We start from the raw sequence: 19,637 nt of genomic DNA on the forward strand, positions 1-19,637 counted from the left end.
TGATACAGCTATCAAGTGGCATAGCTGGGATTTGAACTCCAGTCTCTCTATTCTACTCTCTTTGACCTATTAGGTGAGTGCTCAGTGAGCACCTGCTGAATTCTCATGGAAACCGTGTGGACCAATGGTAGAGATCATCCCCAACAGAGGCCAACCACAAATATCCAGTATGACCCTTGGAGCCTTTCATTGATGTTCTGTTCCCTTTTATATGTTACACTCTTTTGCTCAGGTACAGTGGAGGTGAAGGTCAGATTGCTTTCTGAAAGTTCAGGGAAGTGTCAGGTCTGACAAGGTGGAGCTTTCTCAGGTCAAATATGTCCTGAGTGCATTGGAAACACTGAGGCAAGGCTTGAAATTAGGTTTGCAAATGGCAGGTCTTTCTGTGGCTGGCTTTGCAAGTTGGCAAGGAGGAATGTTGGGTGTTTGTGATGGACCAAGGGATGATTAGGAGTGGCTTCCCCCGCCAGCAAGCCCAATGATGACCAACATGCCCAGATTCTGAAGGTCTCACCTATCTGTGTCCTCTAAACTGGACTTAGGTTGGGGAGTGGGAGAAGGTGGAGGGAGAATGAAGGAAGAGAAGGTCAGGGTGGGCAGAGGGCAGGGGTGAGAAGAGATGTGCACAGAGCAGAGGAGAGGATGTGCAGGGAAGTGGCTGAGCTGGGCCGCTTGGGACAGCACACCTGCCCAGAAACAGCAGGGCCTGGAAGTTCTAGAGAAGGGCAGGCAGGACAATGTGCCATCCCACTGCCACTAAGGTGGAGGCCCTGTCACACTCAGCCCTCTGGTCTCCAAGATGCTTGTCCCTGCTTCCTCCTCTCTGGTGAGGGCTGGGTGGCATGAAGCCTTGAAGACAGCTGGGGCAAACCACTGGGGAGAGGGAGGCAGGGATGGAAGGCACATCTGTGACAGAGGAAGAATATGAGAAAGAGGGTGTGAGTGTGAGAGAAGAATGTAAGCTGTGAGTGAGACAGGCACATGCGGGAAGGCAGGTGAGCAGGAAAATGCGCCCCAGAGGTGTTTGTGAGATCAGATGTAAGAACGGACTATTTGTGTGCCTTACGGGTGGTCGTGGGGTGGGGGAGGAGGCACAGGAAAATGACAAGACACGGAATTAGACAAGGGGAGGACAGGAGGGAGGGACACAGGTCTAGATTCTGCCCTGACTCATCAGTGCTGCAGGAAACTCCAACCATTCCCTAGTAGGTGGGGGATGGTTAACACCAGCGTGTGTGTGTGTGTGTGTGTGTGTGTGTGTGTGTGTGTGTGTGTGTGATTTTGTATAGCACATGTTCACAAGCAGCCCTAAAAACCAAGCTTTCTCCAATACTTCAGGGCTTTCTTGCTGCTACTTGGATTGGCAGGAAGAGAGGCATAGAAGAAATGCAGCCCCCAGGAGTAAAGTGACTTGTGCAACCCCCCAGGATGCCAAAGCACTAGGATGTGAGTTGGATGTCCCCACCTCCCAACCACTGAATCCCTGCATCTCCATGAGAAACCCTCATGCTTGTGCCACAGACCAGCAGCCACACTCCCTAAGTGGAATCCTTTAACAAAAAACAAACCAACAAAAAAATCGGAGCCAAGTTCATTGGGCTCATCCAGCTGATAGTAGAGGGAGAAAAGGATCAAATACCTAAGATATTCTAGAGTGCCTACTTTTCCTTTCACTCTCTAGGCAAAATTAGCAAAGTTCTCCCTTGCTGAGGGATGTAGATTGATTGCCTGGTTTTATTAAGGACAAAGTGCTTTTTGATAGCGTGCAGCTCCCCAGGGTGGAGATTCCGGCTTAAAGTGGGCTTTCCTGTTTTGTGCTGAGCTGAACACGGGGCATGGGCATGCAATAAAGATGATGTGATTGCTGGGGGAGGGACTGCTGGGGGAGGGACTCCAGGGAGGGGCCAGGCAGACCACACACATGCAGCTCTCCCTTGGGCAGCTTCCTCCCCGAGCCCCAGGGAATACGTGAAGAATGATCACTGGCCACTGGATCTGTGCTGGCTGGATGCCACATTGGCTGCTTTATGTCTATCATGGGACTTGTGCTTGGCCTGAAACAGTACCCTATTTTACTATGACTCCCTTTTTCTAGATCAGGTGATCACTAGATCATAGTGAGGTGCCATAGGCCAGGTACATTAATTGGAACCACATAGTGATCAAGCCATGGTCCCAGATTCACTCTGATGGGTCAGACGCTAAAACTCAGACCCTCACCTCTGCCCTCCAAGGCCCAGGGTTCCTGACACTGGGCCAAAGGGGCACTGTCCTTCCAACATGATTCTCAGGGACCCATTATTCAGCTGCTTCTGAGTATGTGGAGACAAGCTTACCCAGTAGGAATGACTGCTGTGATTTTTAACAGAATTGGGATGGTAGATAACCAGTGGCCTTGAGAGGTCCCTGAGGCCAGCTTTGGATTTGGGGAATAAAGCCACAGATACAGCACCAAGTTAAAATGAATTGTGCTCCTTTGGCTTTTAAAAAGGCTTTCCTCTCTTTATCATCAGTTTCTGTGCTGTACCCAACAGTTTTGTGAGGTGGGTAGGCTGGGAGGGAACCTGGAGTATGACTGAGGAAACTAGAGCACAGAAAGGTGAAGTGACATGCTCAAGGTCACAAAGCTCTTTAGGTAGATTTGGAATGGGAACCCAGTTTTCTGACCATAGGCTTTCTCCTGCACTGTGCATGCAATATCTTTCTTCCTAAGGCACAAACAGGTTGCATACCACAGGTATATATTAAGAAACAGAAGTAAGTTGTTTGAGATGAGAATTCAGATTGATTGCCAATGTACAGATCAAAGTAAATGAGGTGGTATTCCATGGGTCAGTATGAGCTAGTCGGGGCTGGGGTGGGAGCTGTCCACAGTGAGGCCCTTGTTTTAGAAGAGAGTGCTCCTGAATGCTCCTGGGGCGGGGGTGGAGGTCCAAGCACACCCAGGAGCAGGGATCCTCCCCTCCTAGATGGTATAGCGAAGACCCTGGGTGCAGGTAGGGAGCGTGCAGAGATGGGGTCAGGGTGCTAGGAGGGCTCAGGGGCAGTACTCACTCTTGACTGTGAGGAACATGGACTTGCTAATGTCTGTGCCCACACCGTTGCTGGCCTGGCAGAGGTAGTAGCCAATGTCCTCTTCTAGAACGTGGCGGATCAGCAGAGAGCTGTTGGGCAGGATCTGGATGCGGCCAGTGAGGGGCACTGGGTGGTACTGCTGAGGGTTTCCACTCCCTGTGAGGAGGCAGAGGTTAGGAGGGATGGGGTCTGTTGGGGGAGTGGGTCAGCCTGGAGACAGTGCCTTAGGAGTGGTTCTGATGCCTTTTTCATGCCCAACTGGGGCCATTTTTGTGGCAGAGTTGCACCATCCCAAAGTGGTGGAGCCACACAGCACCTGCCAGGCAACAGGAGAGACCCTCAGAGAGGTCTGGCCCTGCCCCAGCTCTGCAGCAAGGGGATGGAGTGGGCACAGGGCCTGAGCAGAATGCCCACCTTGGCACTGAGCTTCCTTGGGGCGAATTCTTGAGAGAAGAAGAAGGAACTGCAATAGGGAAATGGCAGTTAACTTGTCTTAGACAGCCAGGCCTGGGAAGGAGTTCAGTCACCCGTGGGGAGGGACCTGGGGAAACCTCTCCTGCTCCCTGGTATCAGTCATGGACAAAGTCTACGATATGGGGCTCAGTCAGATACTGCATGCATCCCTGGAATTCAACTGGGCTCTAAGAAGGACCAAGATCCTGGGACAGGTAGATTGGTGAGGATCTGCCTTAGGCCTTGAGCCTCTGAGATGCCAGTGTGGGCAGGGTGAGGTAGAAGAAGTGGAGGTACATTTAGTTTTATGGCTGGAGCGGGGTTGAAGGTCTGGTCCATAGTGACAAGAGGAAATGTAAAGTCAGCATGATGCTGTCCTTGGTCTACAGACCCCTGGGAGCGGCTGCAGATATCCTCTAGATTATTTATAGCAAGGGGTTTCCAAATGCTCAGAACCCAGGACTCTTCCTAGGGCTAGTGGTTGAAGGAGAGAGTAGGGCCATGTCCCATCAGAGCATCCCCTTTCCCTCCCCACCTGTCCCCTCCTGGAGCTGCTGGCTGAGCAGAAACTTACCCTTGGCATGCTTCCACATGACCTTGGGTGGGGGGTAGCCATCCACCGAGCAGTTGAGCACACCAGCTTTGCCATAGATGCCATCCTGGTTGTTGGGCTGCACCACAAATCGAGGGGGCACTGCCAGAAGAGAAGAGGTAGTAAGAAATAGGTCATTTGGGTCTTTTACAGGTCTCCTTGGTTTTGGGAACCTTCCTTGTGATGCCACCCCTTATTCTGGATCATCATGGAGTTGGGAGGGGACAGTTTCTGAAGCTCAGGATGCAAACATTGAAATGGGAGATGGAGGCCCTAAGTTCTGGTCCTGCCTTCACCAATGATTAATGGAGCAAGGGTCTCTTGAACTTTGGGGCTCTGTTTCCTGCTCTGAGAAATAGGAGGCTTGGACCGCTCCATCTTAAAAAGCCCTGCTAGAGGCAACCACCCATGAGACTGTGATTCAACTAGAACTCCAGAATGGTGGCTGTGATGCTCCTCCCCATGGCTGGTCTGACCTACTCACCACGCACGATGAGCTGGCGCTCCCTGCTCACGGTGGCCGCAGCATTGCTGGCAATGCATGTGTAGTTGCCATTGTGCTTGAGGGAGACACTGGATATCTGTAGGGAACTCATGAATTCCTTGCTCTCGATGGTCACACCCGAGCCTGAGATGATCACCTGTCCGTCCTTCCTCCAGGTGATGCGGATGGGCATGTCCCCCGAAGACACCACGCAGGGGATGTAGAGCAGCTGGCCAATGGAGGCAGGTGGGAACTCGAAGGGCTGGATCAGAGGGGGTACTGGAGGGCAGAGGGTTGCTGCTGTCAGGCCCCACTTGCCCAGGGCTGGCCAGCTATCTCGAGTGGGCTCTGGGCTGCCCAACGTTAGGGTTGGCCTTGAATTCAGCTCCCCTTGTTCTCCTATTCATGCAGAGACCCTCCTAGGAATGATGTTCTGTCGTTGTGCCTGGCTGCTATCCATGTAGGCCTGGGCCCACCGTCTCTGTCCAGGGCCTTGGCTCACTTGGATTAGCTCTGAACTTCAGATTTGTCTTGGGCTTCTTGACTCCCATTCACCTGCTGACCCATTGCTCAGCTCATGCCCATATTCTCGTCTCAGACAAGAATCTCAGAGCCCTCTAGGGGTCTGGTATAGAGGCAAGATTTCCAGGTGTCAGGCAAAGGAAAGTGCCTAGACCTTCCCCATGGACTCCTCCATGGTGTCTGTCTAAAACCAAAGTGCTGTGGTCGCTTCAGCAGGACATATACTAAAATTGGAACGATACAGAGAAGACTAGCATGGCCCCTGCACAAGCATGACACACAAATTTGTGAAGCATTCCACATTTTTTTCATCCCAGAGGTGCAGGGATGACTCAACATAAGCAAGTCAATAAATGTAATACACTATATTAATAGAGCCAAGGACAAAAACCATATGATTATCTTAATAGATGTAGAAAAAGGATTCAACAGAATCCACCATGCATTTATGATAAAAACCCTACAAAAACTGGAATAGATGGTTTCTACCTCAGTCTGATAAAAGCTATCTATGAAAAACCAACAGCCAATATTATACTAAATGGTCAAAAACTGATATCCTTCACACTAAAATCAGGAACAAGACAAGGGTGTCCACTATCACCACTCCTGTTCAATATAGTTCTGGAAACATTAGCCACAGCAATTAGACAAGAGAAAGTAATAAAAGGAATAAAGATAGGAAAGGAAGAAGTTAAACTGTCATTATTTGCTGATAACATGATACTCTACATAGAAGACCCAAAAAACTCTGCTAAAAATGTTCTAGACTTAATTGACAGATTCAGTAGAGTAGCTGGATACAAGGTCAACACTCAAAAATCAATATCCTTCTTGTACACAAATAACAGACTCACTGAGAGAGAAATTGGGGAAATAATTCCTTTCACAATAGCATCTAAAACCGAAGTGCTGTACTCTCTTCTTCCACAGATGTCCCCTCACGAGCCCTATCCCTCTCCATGGTCTTCAAGCATTAGGACAGGTGAGCAGAAGCACATATCACTGGTTGTTTCAGTTGCATTATGTATTTTATCTCACTGAGTTCTCCTACCAAAAATATGACACAAGCTTGATTTTACAGAGGAAAACATGGAAGTCCCACACAGAAGTAATTTTTCTAGGTTACCCTGTTCACCAGAGGTGACACATGGATTTGGAATGTGTCCTGTCTGCTCTCCAAGTCCATGCTGATGCTGCTTGGCTGTCTCCTTGAGCAAGTCCCAAACATGCTGAGACCAGAGACCCTTTGTGTTATAAGTGAACTTTTTCTGGGTGGAAGGAAAGAGCAGAGGGGGCCATGTGGCTTTTGAGACTCCTTACACAAAGCCCCACATGCCTGGCCTCCCTCCCTCACTGCCCATGTCTCTGCCCCCGGGGGACCGGTCTGGAGCCGGAGCACTGTGAGATGGATCCTCCTTTCTCAGCTTTGGCTAGAGCATCAGACATTATATTTATGATAACTCAATTAGGCTGCGGCGGCTTCTTTGGCAAGTGGGACCAGGGGGAGCGAAGGAGACAGACAATTAGCTTAACAAGTACGAGTACCCAGTAGATGGCATCTCCTTTCTGCAGTTAAATAATTAAATTACAAGGCTGTCCACCGTCCTCTGGCCTTCTCCCAGGCACCAGCTTTGCCCCTCCTTGAACGCCTGCTACTCACCACCCTCGGCTCTAGGCCGCAGGAGGATGAGCCTGAGGAGGAAGGATGTACGGCACTCAGTGAGGCCCTTCACAAACTGCCAGGGCTCTGTGGGGAGCTGTCTATGGGGACTGGCCAGTGGGGCCATAGAAAGCCCTTGGCAGCCCCCTAGATCACTGCGAAGGTCTTGACCAAGAGCTTCAGGACTGGAGGAGGTGACATTTAGGAGGGATGCTGCCTCCATGACCTCCAGCAGAGGCCTCTGTTGATGTTTTCAGTTGCATCTCCTGCCTTGGCCTCTATTCCAGCTGGGACTCCATCAATGTACCATGGCCATGTACAGTTCCACACCTTAGTCCTGCCTGGTGAGCATAGCTTGGCATCTGTCCTCCTCTCTTACCCTATGTGCTCCTGACCTCTTAGCTGACTTTGACTCATTTCACTCTAGAATCATCTGGGCCCAGACCAGGTCCAACCCCCTGCCAGGTTTCCCAAGGCTCTAGTCACTATTCATATCAACTCATCACTGTCACTGACTGCTCCTTTTCTGTGGGGTGGGACATTGTTGGGCCATGGACATCCCTAGATGGATTTCTCTGAAACCCTAATTCCGGTAATAACCCAGTGCCCATTACTGCCACTTCCCAGAGATTCCATCAGTTGTCCTCTGTGGATTCTCCTCTGTGTGTGTGTGTGTGTGTGTGTGGGCACGTGCACACGCATGCATATGTGTATGTGAGTAGATGCACCTATTGGTCAGATATAGGTTTCTAGGCCTCTTTGGACTTTGGACAGAATTTTTGCAGAGACGAGGTGTATACCTTGACTATGGCACTTATCACAGGGCATGGGCAGGACTACCATCTTCCTGGGGTTTGAGAGCTAAGATTTATGTAGCTAGGACTGTTCACCTGGCAAATTGTAAGTGCCCAATAAATGCTTGTTGAGTGAGTAAACAAATGGGCATATATCTGGATACCACTTCCTGGGGTGACCTCAGAGATTCATTTATGCTGTGGGCCAGGTTGGTGTTCACAGAACTGAGGTGCAGGACCTGTTTATGCCATGACACTCTGCAGCCGAAGCTCCTCTCTCAGGTCTTCCTAGGCCCAGGTCCTTTCTGTTATAGCACTAAACTGGGACTGAAGAGCCTTTGGGCTCTTGAACAACAGCATCGGGAATGTGTTGGTAGTAAGGAAGGACTGGAGGGTAGGATACTTGGGCAAAGCAAGGGTTTGGGGGAGAAGACCTGTCCAATCTGGAGGGCTATGCCCTAGGGACAGAAGGCCAATATTACAACTTCATTGAGGAAAGAGCAACAAGATAGAGACAGAGTGAAATTAGGCAGGGAGATTTAGTTCAGGCAAGGGAAAACTGTCTCCTCTGTAAGAAGGGATTTAGATAATGAAACAAGTTACTATGGCAGGTTAATTCATTAATTAACTAATTCATCTAATATTTATGAAATGCCTGCTCTTTGAAGGCATTGTGCTCTGTGTGGGCTGGGGAAGCAGAGACGTGGAAACTGCAAATGGAGCCTCAGGAGTTGATCATTGACTGGGAAAGGTAAGAGCTACTCTTGGTGACTCCTTGGCAAGTGCCACTTGGGATATTCAGACACTAAGCTCAGAGCAGAGGGACACGTCTCCTTGCATGTATGGGGTGACCACTGCCTTATGCTGTTTGAATTGACAGTTAAAGGACACACATGCATGCAAAATTACATGGGGTAAAGAGAGGGAAAAGGTGAACCCAAGGGTCTGAGGCCACATAGGGGCTACCATTCCCTGATGGTCTGCAGGAGGGACATGAATGGCTACTGGAGAGACTGTAGAACAGCCACCAGTACCCTGGGCTCTTAGACACTCAGCTGGGCTGGGTCAGGGCTCCCCAGAATGCCCTGGTCCTATAGGAGGCAGATGACCAGACACCTTTTCAGAGACACTCCCTCCTCTCCACCACAAGATGTGGGTCACTATGGCAGCAGATGGCACAGGCTCAATGCTATGGCTGCTGACATCTACTCAGGAACTCTGCAGTGGGAGTGCTAGGGGCCAGAGCTGCTTGGGGAACTCCATACCTCCAGCTGAGCATCCTGACACACTATAAATTCAGGCTGTCCCCCTCAGCCTGGAGGGAGAAGAAAGCCTCAGCCGTAAGGTGTACATGACTAGAGGGCTTCTAAGCAGGGTATAGAGCTCTTCAGTTTTTACCAGAGGTGACTGCCCAGGCCTGAGGGTGTTTTCCTGACCTGTGGCTCAGCTGCACCTTCCTCCATGCTCAGGGACGGGCATGAGCAGACTGTACGTTTGTGTCCATTTCTACTTTTGGGAAATCAATCCTTGAGAAGACAGGGTCTCCATCCCCATCCAGAGTGACCAGGGCTGCTTTAGTGCTGAGAGTCACCCTCAGACCTCTCCCATCCCTGAGTCCTGGCATTTCCCCAGTAGCTGGCCTGGATATAGGGCTGCGAATGCCACACAGTCTGGTGGTTTCTCTCCAGGAGCCCTGCTCTGGCCATGGCCTCTTGTAGCAAGGTGCGGTGGTAGTGCAGAGTGGCTGAGAAGAGACAGCAGCTGTAGCTGTGCTTTTGGTTTCTGGCCCTCATAAAGATTTTACAGCCACTTGTTGGGCATTGTCAGGCACTGCTGACCCCCAGCCCAGTCCATCTTTATTGGGTCTCTCATCATCTGTTTTTGAGGCTGAGCCTTTTATTGACTGCCCTTGTTAGCAAAGTGTGCATGTTGGAAGGTGGGGTTTCTTTGCCACAGAATGAAGATGGGAAAGAGCCTGGCCTCAGCCAGGATGCCTGGGTTCCAGGCTCTGCTACCCATACAAATGACCACAGGCATGTGGCCTCATCTCTACCACCCAGTCTCTGCTTTTGAGCATGTTTCCTCACCTGCAAAATGGAGGGGTTGTACAATAAATCTCTAAAACCAGGCACTGACTTTCTAGTTTTACTAAGTCTCACATTTTAGGAATAACGACAATTTACTTCAGTTATTACCACAACCCTCTCTTCTTGGGAAGGTCTTCCCTGACCTTGTTTAAATTGCAAGCCCCTCCTCCTTCCTGTGGTGCTCTGTCCCATTCCTTATTTGACACTGCATATCTTGTACGTGTTTGATATAAGGCATTTCCTCACTAAAACACATGTTTCTTGAGGCAGGGAGTTTTATCGGTTTTGAACATGGCTGTATTGGGAGGTCCTGAAATAGTGCCTAGAACATAGTGGGTATGCAGGCAAGGTCTCTGGATAGACAACAGATGCTGGTGATGCTTCCTTGTCATTGTTATCATCTTCACCATCATTGTGAGCCTTGTTTGCCTCATAAGGCGGTTTCTTACTCTTAGGTTCCTGACTCCTGGCTGAAGAAACAAGGTTGCCAGCAGCAGCTTCCTCGATCCTCATCTCCCCAAGGGCAATTAGGTTCTGTCCTGTTGGAGCCTCACTACCTCAGCCCCAACCTGTGGATTCTAGTAGGGTTGCTTCCAAATCTCTACTTCTTCCAATAGCATGCACCTGGCCAGTCCAGGTGGCTGGCTCTCTCTTATGCCCTATGATCATAGGAACCCCAAACCATTCATTAGAGTGGGAGTCGGTGCCCTCCACAAAGGTTCTCATGCATGTGGCTCTGGGTGGAGCCACAATGGAAGCTCTGCACTAGGTAGGGATGAATCAGTGTGGGCAGGGAATATGGGCCTTGGGGCTGAGGGTGTCTGTGTGTGGGTGTGTGTGCCTTCTTCTGCTTGCTCTCCATGGGAACCTGGTACTACCTCCCAGGCCTGGCCCTTCTACGCATGTGAAGAAAGTGCCTCATGTCCTTATTTTGGCTCAGAGACTTTTGGAAGCTCAGATATAAAGATGGAGATGTTTCCTTACTCAGTGAATGCCAAGGGGCCTAAGTTACAGCTTTTCCTTCCTGGTTAATTAAACATTCAGCCTCTGTGCCCAGAGATGCTTTTATGCTACATTATTTTTCAGCTACAAGGGGCCCTAAAGTCACCAACTCTAGGTTGGATCTGTGTGCTCTCCTCCTCTTAGCATCTGCCAAGGAGCTCTCCAGGAGCCCAGAGACAAGCGCCCGCCTCCCTTGCAGCCTGGCTCCCCCGCCAGTCAGAGTAGCATGTGCCAAGCCCAGGAAGTCCTTGATACATCCTCCACCCTTTGTTCTCTTGCTCCTCTCTCCTTGCAGGGTAGCAACAAGCTCACCTGGGCAGTGTTTCCTACTGTCCCACCTGCAGCTACCTTTTGTGGCATGGGAAGGTTGCCTTGCAGAAGAGCATCAACAGAGGGAGCACTGGCACATATCTAACTGCTGGTACACAGGCATATGTGTGGGTGCTCAAATGGGAACATCTAGAGTGCTACTCTGATGCATGGACAAGCTTACAGGGTGTACACGCATGTGCACTCACACAGGTTTCTGCCTATTCCTGTGCATGCGTGTCGGGTGTGTTCTGCTCTTCTCAGCTCAGTGTTCAAAAAATTCATTAGAAGACAAGCAGTCCCAGAAGGAATGCAGGCAGCAGTTGTTTTTCCAGCTCATGGAACAGCATGGGTTTTGGCCCCTCCCTCCCTGCCAGTCATTGGCTGAAGGGAAGTGGAGGTAGGGTACAGGACTTCCAGTTTATCTTTAGCTTCTAATGCCCTGTAGTCCAGCCCTGCCTTACCCTTTTCTGCCTTGTGTGATGCACTCTCCAGTGGGCAGCAGAGGTGGGGTCTCCTCTTCCTCCCCTGAGCCAGGGCCCCTTGCCATGCCCAGGGGTGCCTCCTCCACCCCCTCTTGGGGAGCTCTTGGAAGAGTGCAGCTGCTAATCAAGCAGCGTGATCATAATCAGCTTTGATGGGTTCTTCTGCAAAAGTGTATTCTAATGAGATGGGGAGAGGGAGTCAGCAAGAGGGTGGGGATGTGGAACTCGAGCTATTGGAGTGGCAGGGGCATAGGTCCCAGAGCCCCTCACATGAGTGCAGCTTTTGGTCTAGAGAGGAGGCAGGTGACCTTACCCCTTCTAGGGCTGTATTTCTCAGCTTTTTCAGAGGCTAATGGTGGGAAAATGGAAATGTGTGCTATGAGCCTGTACATGACACACACACACACACACACACACACACACACACACACACACACACACTCTTTTCTCCACCCCTCTCCCTGGGCTGGGGAGACACTGTCGTTCAGCACTAAACAACAAGCCCAGTGAGTTGCTGAGATGGAATGCATCAGATTCAATTCATTAGAACTGATCGTTCCCTGAATGGGGCTGAATAATTGATGAGCAGAAGCAGCTTTCAGGATGTTCCAAATGTTCCGAGGCTCACTGGAGCCCTGTTATTATTATTATTTTTTTTAGCCAACAAACTTGGCCAAATGCTTGCTGGTGCAGTTGGATGAAGGAGTGGAGCAAAAGGTCGATGTTTTAATATGTGATGTTTACACTGTAAGCTCCTGGTCCACTGCGTGTAGCAGAAATGGATACAGGCAGCGTGATACTGGGTGGGAGAGGGGAGCAGGCTGTGCTGTATCCCATTGTCACCAAGTGGATTTGCCCAAGATGTCAGGGGTGGGGATGTGGCCTAAGGGTTTTGAGGTTCCTACTGGCACAGCAAGCACCTGGGGCTGGGCAGAGACACTAAGCTGGGAAGGGGATCCTTCCCCTCTCCCCAATTTGACTGAGGTGCAAGAGCAGGAAAGCAGGGAGGTGGAGTTGTCTGAGGTGCAAGAGCAGGAAAGCAGGGAGGTGGAGTTGTCAGGGTGTCCTTTCTCCTCGCCAGGCCTGAGATGGCCACAGAGCCCCAGTTCTTGGGGCTCAGAGTGAGGCTTCCTATGTCACTCTAACCCAGACAAACGCCTCAGTTTCAGTTCAACAAATGTACACTGTCTGGCACTGTGACAGGTGGTGGGTACAGAAGGATGCATTTGACGCAGCCCCTGAACACTGGTGAGGGTGAGCCAGGTGACAAGAAACACAGATCCAGCCTTTTGCTTCTGCTCAGCGTTCCCAGCTGTTCCGCAGGCCTGCCCACCTGGACAACCACTGAGTGCTTGAAGGACCCCAACCAACCTCCTCTGCCATCCAAATCCTTTTCTCTTTTGTCAACAGCACCACCATTTGATCTTGCTTCTGATCTCCAAGCCAAGATCACACTGGGTCTGAGGCCCAGGGGGCCCTTCCCTGTGTCAGAGCCCCTTGGCAGAACCCCATCTCTCTTCCTGTTTCTCATGGACCTGTGCCTTCTCATATTTCCTCTCTTCGTTAATGTCCCTACCTCTCGTCTCTTAAGGATGTGTGCATGGGTTTGTGTGCATCTGTGTGGGGTCTTTCCAGCTTCCCCTTCCTGCTTCCCTGGGGTGACACAGACTCAGCGGGGGGGGGCACAGACTATAGGGGCTCTCAGCAGTCTCAAGGACTCTCACCTCCCTCCTAGGTGGTCTCTGGAGCTGTTTTTCCTTCCTGAGGTGTAGTATGAGGTACACATTCCTCCCCCAGCCTGCCCTTCCTTCAGCCTCAGTAGTTCACTCACCGTTCCTTTGCCAAGTCTGGAAAGATCTATCTCCCCATCCTGTGCATGAAGCAACTGTCCCACACAATCTCCAGACCCACCAATCCCAAAGCAGGTATGTGTGGGCTTCATATACCTGCACAGCCCCAGAGCCAAGGGGACCCTGGCAATTGGTCCACACATTCTTTTGTCCACTTGATTTCATCCATTCATTAATTCCTTCAACTCCCAGACTTACTGAATGGCTCTCATGTAGCTGGCAGACATAGAACCCTCAGCCAGGGGAGCAGGGAGGCCTGGGAGGGGCAGTACTTTCTAGGCCTCAGGTGGCACTAGTAGATGGAAGGTCCTTTCCCATCTCATAGCAGCAGCCCAGGATGGCCACTCTGCCCCAGGAGGGAGGTAGGGAAGCTGGCCTGTTCACTTTCACCTTGTCTTCCTGTTGCTAATCTCTCATATGATCCTGCTGGGATCCTGAAGGCTCCATCCTGACATCAGAGCCCTGGCGTAGACTGCCAACTCTGACCTGGGTCTCCTGCCCAGAAGGTAACCCACTTCCTCTTTGACTGTAACTGAGCCCTTGTCTTGGGGTCTGGGCTGCCTTGTCCTACTGCCTGCTGGGGAAGCTGGAGAACTCATGGCTTTCTAAGTCTGCCCGAGATCTTTGGCCCTGCCTCATTTCTTCCAAACACTGACACCAGGCCAGGAAGGGTTGGGGGAGGGAAGCCTACCTTTAACAGCCACGTGGACACTCTGGCTGATGGAGAGCTGGGGCTGGATGAGGACACTGCACAGGTACTCCCCCTCGTCCATGCCCTTCTGCACGTCCGTCAGCTTGAGGGTCCCGTTCTCAAATACCACTTGGCGGTGGTTGTCAGGCAGCAGCAGGGCATCCTTGTACCACTTGATGGAGTAGTAGGGGTAGCCGATGACCCTGCAGTTGATGAGGGTGTCCCGCCCAGCGACTGCTGTGATGTTCTTCATTGCCCGGATGCTGGGGGGTCCTGTGAGGTTGGGAGGGAGGAGGCGGAAAGGAGGGGCAAGCGGTGCTGTCAGCCAGGGACAGCCCGGCACTGCCCTGGGGTGCTCTTCTTGGTTGCTGGGCACCTGAGACTTCCAGTGTGAAAATCTGGTGGGGCAGAGGGAGGTCATTTCCAAGGCAGATGGCAGAGGCCAGGATTGGGGTTGTGCATGGTCTCTCTAGGCCTTGATAATGTCAAACAGTTGCACCAGGTATGTGCCCTACAGGCTTGTGGTAAGAATCTGTTCTAATGGGACAGGGCACAGGGCCTCATCAAGAAGAAGGGCTGTGATTTGGGAGGGCAAGTCCTCCTATATGGGGAGGTTAGGATTTGGTTAAACGGAAATGTGGACTCTGTGTTATTTCCTCTACTTGCTTACTCTGGTCTCATCCCCAAAGGACCTTACATGTGACCTCGAAGGGCCTCAGGAAGGTCTTCGTGGATGAGCTAATGAGTTTCAATAGGTAAAGGTGTATTGTGGACCCTGGGAAAGGGCTATAAACAGGCCTCTGGGTGCAGTGTCAAGGGGTCTTGAGGACAGTGCTATGGAGGGTCAAGGCAGTCTCTGGGCCTTAGTCCCCATCCCAGATGAGGGCAGGACTAGGGAACCTCCCAGGGCCCTGCAGCACTTCCTTTCCAACCCCAGGGAATGCAAGGGTAGCCAGAGGGGAGGCCACATTTCTAATGTGGAGTGTAATGAATTTGGTATGAACCCCCACCCTGTGTGACCCTTACCTACTCCCAGGGCAACTGCTAGTACCCAGTGCCCCTTCCCTCCCACCCTTCTTCTCCTCAGCCCTTGGGTCAAAGTTTTCTGATAGGGTAAGAAGAAGACCAGTCAGACCTACAGGGCTAAAAAGAGCACCAGACAAGACTGCACTCACCATGGTGGCTTGGAGAACTGAGATATGGGGATGATCACCTTCTCCTCTTGGAGGCTCTCCGCCTTGGGACACTCCCACCTAGCCTCAGCCTTCTATTCTTAATGCTTTGAACAGTATAGGGAGGAGGTGACACCCTGGCTCCTGGCTACCTACAGCTCCTGGAGCATGGGGGGCTGGCTGGGTGGCGGATGCTGGGAACAGCTGCTTGTTAAGGTCAAGATTGGCCCATCTGCCCTGCCCTGTCTCTGTCCTGGCAAGGACCCTGGTGGGGCTGGCAGATGCTAGCAGGTGCCTGGGGCCCAGAGCCATCTGATGGGGTGAATGGGGTGGGGAGGGTGGGCAGGCTGGATTGTGGGGTCAGAAGAGGAGGAGGGAGCGGGAATGAGGATGGGGTGAATTGCACGGGGTGCACACTCACACACAAGAATGGACGAGCGGGCTGGGAGGGGACGAGAGAGGGTAGAGACCTCTACTAAAATAAAAATGACGATTACTAATAATAAATACTAATCACCACAAGAATAATGGTAACCACAGAGATGGCAAAGGAACTCAAAAGCCTATTCTGATATTTAAATGTAGACAGGCACCTCTTACGTTTATTCGCGCCTGATATTCAGCACTGCCCACCGAGTTCCGCGCTGTGCACCGGTACACGCCCCCGTCTCGGATCTGGGGGCCCGTGACGTTCATGTGGCTGATGGTGGTGCCGTCAGACATGGTGTACTGGTTGGTGCGGTGGCTTCCGTCCCGCACGATGGGCTCGTCGTCCAGGGCCCAGGTGACCGTGGGGGGCGGGGCGCCCTTGGCAGCACACATCAGTGAGAACTGCTCCCCGGGGTTGACCACCTTCTCACTGAAGGACGAGATGATGCGGGGCGTGCCGTCTGCGGGGAGCGAGGGGCCCCCTTCAGGGTCACTGAGCCACGGAGACACGTTCCCCCCAGTCCACCCCACCCAGCAGGGGGAGGAGGCAAAGTAGAAGCCCTAACAATGATAATAATAACCATAGCAATACTAAACAACTGTCTAGTGCACGGGGCTCTGTGCAGCCCCATGCTATTCAGTTACCATAGTGCATGGCTTTGGATCCACCCTTGGTAGTTAGCGCTGTATCTTTGGGCAGGTCACCTAACTACCCTGTGTCTGTCCATCTCTTACTGGTAGAAGGGGAGAATGGGGGCAAGGCATTTACCCACCTCATTCGGACATTGTGAGGATTAGGTAAATTAATGCATTGAAGCCGCTCAGCACTGCTTTGTAAATACCTAATAAATGTGACAGGTCCTCTCGACATTCCTTTGCTTGCCCCTTTCCCTTCCCATTATTATTAAAGACGCTGGGGTACAGGAAGGCAACTGTGTGTAGAGCTGTATGTGTCAGAGGTCAGCCTTTCACTGTCCGATTCCCGTGCTCTTTGCACTTGACTTTGCCAGTGGGAGGGCATGGGGTGTGGCAGTGCCTTTAGCTAAAGTCCCTGACCTGAAAATGTGCAGAGGCAGTGGAGGTGGGTAGTCTGTGGCCCAGCCTTAAGCCTTGGCTAACCTAATAACCTCACATGAGATAATTAAATTTTGCACCCCAACTTCCTCCCATGGGATGTGGGGAATGTAATTACTAACCCTGGCCATTCTGCCTTGTTGTAAAGGATTAAAAGGCCATTAAACGCAATGTACCTCGTTATTTGTATGATCATTTTGTGTCATTCAAAGTAAAAATATAATAAAATAGGTGTTAAGTACTTTAAAATGTTAAGAGAAAAGAAAAGAAGAAAGAAAAGTCAGGCGAATGTGACACAGCACTGTACGTCCCGTCCATGGTGCACACCGAAATGCTGATGTTAATCCAAGACTCGGCCAGTCTGCCAGCCCCAGTCCCTGCTTCTGGGGAAGACCTTTTGTCTAAATCCCGGGAACAGTCTGATGCCTGGGAGAGGCACTCTGCCTCAGCCCCTCCTCTGCCTCCTTCCTGCCCTATCTGCCCCATCTGGAACCCTGGATGGTGCCAGCTTTAAAGAGAGAGAGAGAGAGAAAGAGAAAACTGAAACCCTGGTAAGAAACAGAGTGCACTGTGAAGAGGCCTCAGGCAAAGAGGATGCAGAAGTCCAGAGGGTCCTGGCATGCTTCCAGCTCTGGAAGACTGAAAACCTTCGGACGCCAAAGAACCCCCTCCCCAGTAGCGATGCCTAGTAATTTTGGAGGGCAAGAGTAATATAATACTATGGCTAAGAGGCCCGAATTTAAATCCCAGCTCTGTCCCTTGGGTGAATGACAGGAGCTGTGTGACCTTGGGTGAATGACAAGGAGCCATTTCGTCCACAATAAAACAGGTAACATATAAAGGGGTGGGCACACGGTACTTGGGCAGCCTAAATGAGGCAGGGGTCTGCCTGAGGAGCAGTGGGCACTGGAGGATTCCCGTCAGCATCAGCTCCACCCTGGCAGGAGGAGGCGGGGACCTGGAGCCCTGCCCGCCCTCTGCCTGGTGCCCAGCTCACCCTCCAGCACAATGATGGCGAAATCCTGGGCCGTCTGGGCCTTGCGGGTGGCAAAGCACTGATAGGCTCCAGAATGGCTCTTCTGGGCCGAGGTGATGAGCAGTGTCTCGTTGCTGAGCCCGCGGATGGAGATGGCCTCGTCAGGCAGCACCAGCTCTGTGTTGCGGTACCAGCGGATGGTGAACTCCGGGGAGCCCGTGAGGGCGCAGGAGAGGATGACAGTGCTGCCGATGCCGGTCTTCAGCTTCTTTGGTGTCAGGGCCACATGGAGGGGGTCTGGGCCAGTCAGGAAGGGGAGATAGGAGGGGAAGTGAGGGTGGGGAGAAAGAAAGGGAAGAGGGCTTACTATGGGGGGAAGGGGGCTGCGGCAGGCAGGCCCCGTGTGGACTGGGTCCGAGGGTCCCCGTTCTAGCCTCGGGGAACTCATCTGCTCCACGTCAGAGTCGGCCTAGCGGCTCTCTCCCAGGCCCGCGCATTTCTGACCCGGGTCCCTCTGTTGGGGCAGGACTGAAAGGCTCTTTCAGCTCACGGAAAAGGATGGGAACTGAACTTGCTCACCATCCTCCCTGCCACCCCTGTTCCCCACCGCAGCCCCACCCATGCAGACAAGCAGTACACCTGCTGCCAGTGGGACTTCCTTTATAAGGACTGTGGGTCCATCAACTCCCTGCCCCCACCAGAGGTCCTCCTTGCTGCCACTGTCCCTGCTCAGAATCTTTATGGCTGCCAACCACTCAGCACTACATCTGGAGCCCTGGGGGAGCTGCCCTCCCTTCTTTCCTACCCCTTCCTATTGTCACCAAGGTCACATACTCTACAGCATCAGCAACCTGCTGCAGTTTCTGCCTCCTCTGGGCGGGCTGCTTCTGGTGCCAGGGTCGCCGACAGCTGCACTCTGCCTAATTCCTACTCATCCTCCACATTGAGTGCTGGGAGACCTCCTCCAGGAAGCCTTCTTAGATACCATCCTCCTCCTAGGCTGGGTTCAGGATCCCTCTTCAAGGGCCCCCAGGCCATAACTAGCACCACACTGAGTACTTTATCCTGTTACCGCCTCTTTTCTCACCCCTTGAACCTTAGCTACTTATGAGGAGGACAGTACCTCTCAGCCTTGTGTCTTTGCCAAGACCTGAGCTGTGTTCACTGATTGGCTGTCCAGTTGGTTACCAGCCACTCCCACCCCAGCCTCTCTCCTCTGATCTCCATGAGCTTGGAGTTCTGCTCAGAGGCTGAGGCTGCAGAAACAGGAGATCCCCAACCTCCACAGGTTGGGTACAGCCTGTGTAGACCTGACTTCCCACTTGGCTCTCCCTTCTCAACCCCCAGAGCTTCTGCCTGATGCCTGGGAAACATCAGTGCACAGTGAGGCAGGTGGCCTCTTATCCCAGTCACCAGCCAGAGTTCCCAGGGCTCTGCCAGCTTTCTTCTCTTCACTGCCTCTGTGTGGGCTTGGTGGCGGAATAGAGGGGTATGGGGAGCATTGCATTTCTCTCCATAAAACTGGGAGAGAGGGGCAGGAGAGAGGCTGGAGGTAGAGAAAAGCCAGCCCACTTCCTTGGGCTGAGGAGCTGAGGCGTGGAGAAGAATCGAGGACTTAAACATTGTACTCAGTGTGGGTGTGCACACATCTGGAGAGGTTTGCTTGTTCCACATCTGTATGGATGTGCTGGGACATGAGCGTGTTACAGTGAAGGCTATGAGCCTGTGCATAGGCATGGACACTGTGTACCCACACATGTGAGTATGGGGAAGAGAGCATGTGGATTGTGACACCCATGTCTGCGTCTGCGAGTGTAAGTTTCTGCTTGCCTGTGTGGACTACAGCAAGAGCTGTGAATGTCACTTTTATCACCTACAGTCAAGTTTGCTGCTTTTCCAAGGATTTGGATATGTGTGTCCTCCTGACCTATATCCTGAGCTATGTGGAGACAGAGAGAGAGAGAGAGAGAGAGAGAGAG

General features: G+C 51.9%; 1 protein-coding gene and 1 non-coding gene across 5 annotated transcripts in view; one reads left to right on the forward strand and one right to left on the reverse strand.

Annotated features, from left to right (window-relative positions):
* Positions 1-19,637, reverse strand: part of Dscaml1 (DS cell adhesion molecule like 1) — a 299,015-nt gene that overhangs the window by 63,482 nt on the left and 215,896 nt on the right. For 2 of the 4 annotated variants that reach the window (XM_010629475.3, XM_033764362.1), the window contains exons 5-10: positions 17,680-17,955; positions 15,773-16,069; positions 14,008-14,280; positions 4,605-4,883; positions 4,103-4,222; positions 3,055-3,231 (exon numbers count right to left, since the gene is read on the reverse strand). In XM_010629475.3, coding sequence (XP_010627777.2) covers positions 3,055-3,231; positions 4,103-4,222; positions 4,605-4,883; positions 14,008-14,280; positions 15,773-16,069; positions 17,680-17,955 — 1,422 coding nt within the window. Of the gene's footprint in view, positions 1-3,054; positions 3,232-4,102; positions 4,223-4,604; positions 4,884-14,007; positions 14,281-15,772; positions 16,070-17,679; positions 17,956-19,637 lie in introns of those variants that run through there. The other 2 variants (XM_033764363.1, XM_033764364.1) reach the window with 2 other exon arrangements.
* On the forward strand, positions 5,330-5,433 carry LOC117286404. The gene has a single exon (XR_004517577.1). It is a non-coding gene; the product is annotated as a U6 spliceosomal RNA (small nuclear RNA).

Source organism: Fukomys damarensis, unplaced genomic scaffold, assembly GCF_012274545.1.
Source record: "Fukomys damarensis isolate Sample0158 unplaced genomic scaffold, DMR_v1.0_HiC HiC_scaffold_16, whole genome shotgun sequence".
Taxonomy (NCBI): domain Eukaryota; kingdom Metazoa; phylum Chordata; class Mammalia; order Rodentia; family Bathyergidae; genus Fukomys; species Fukomys damarensis.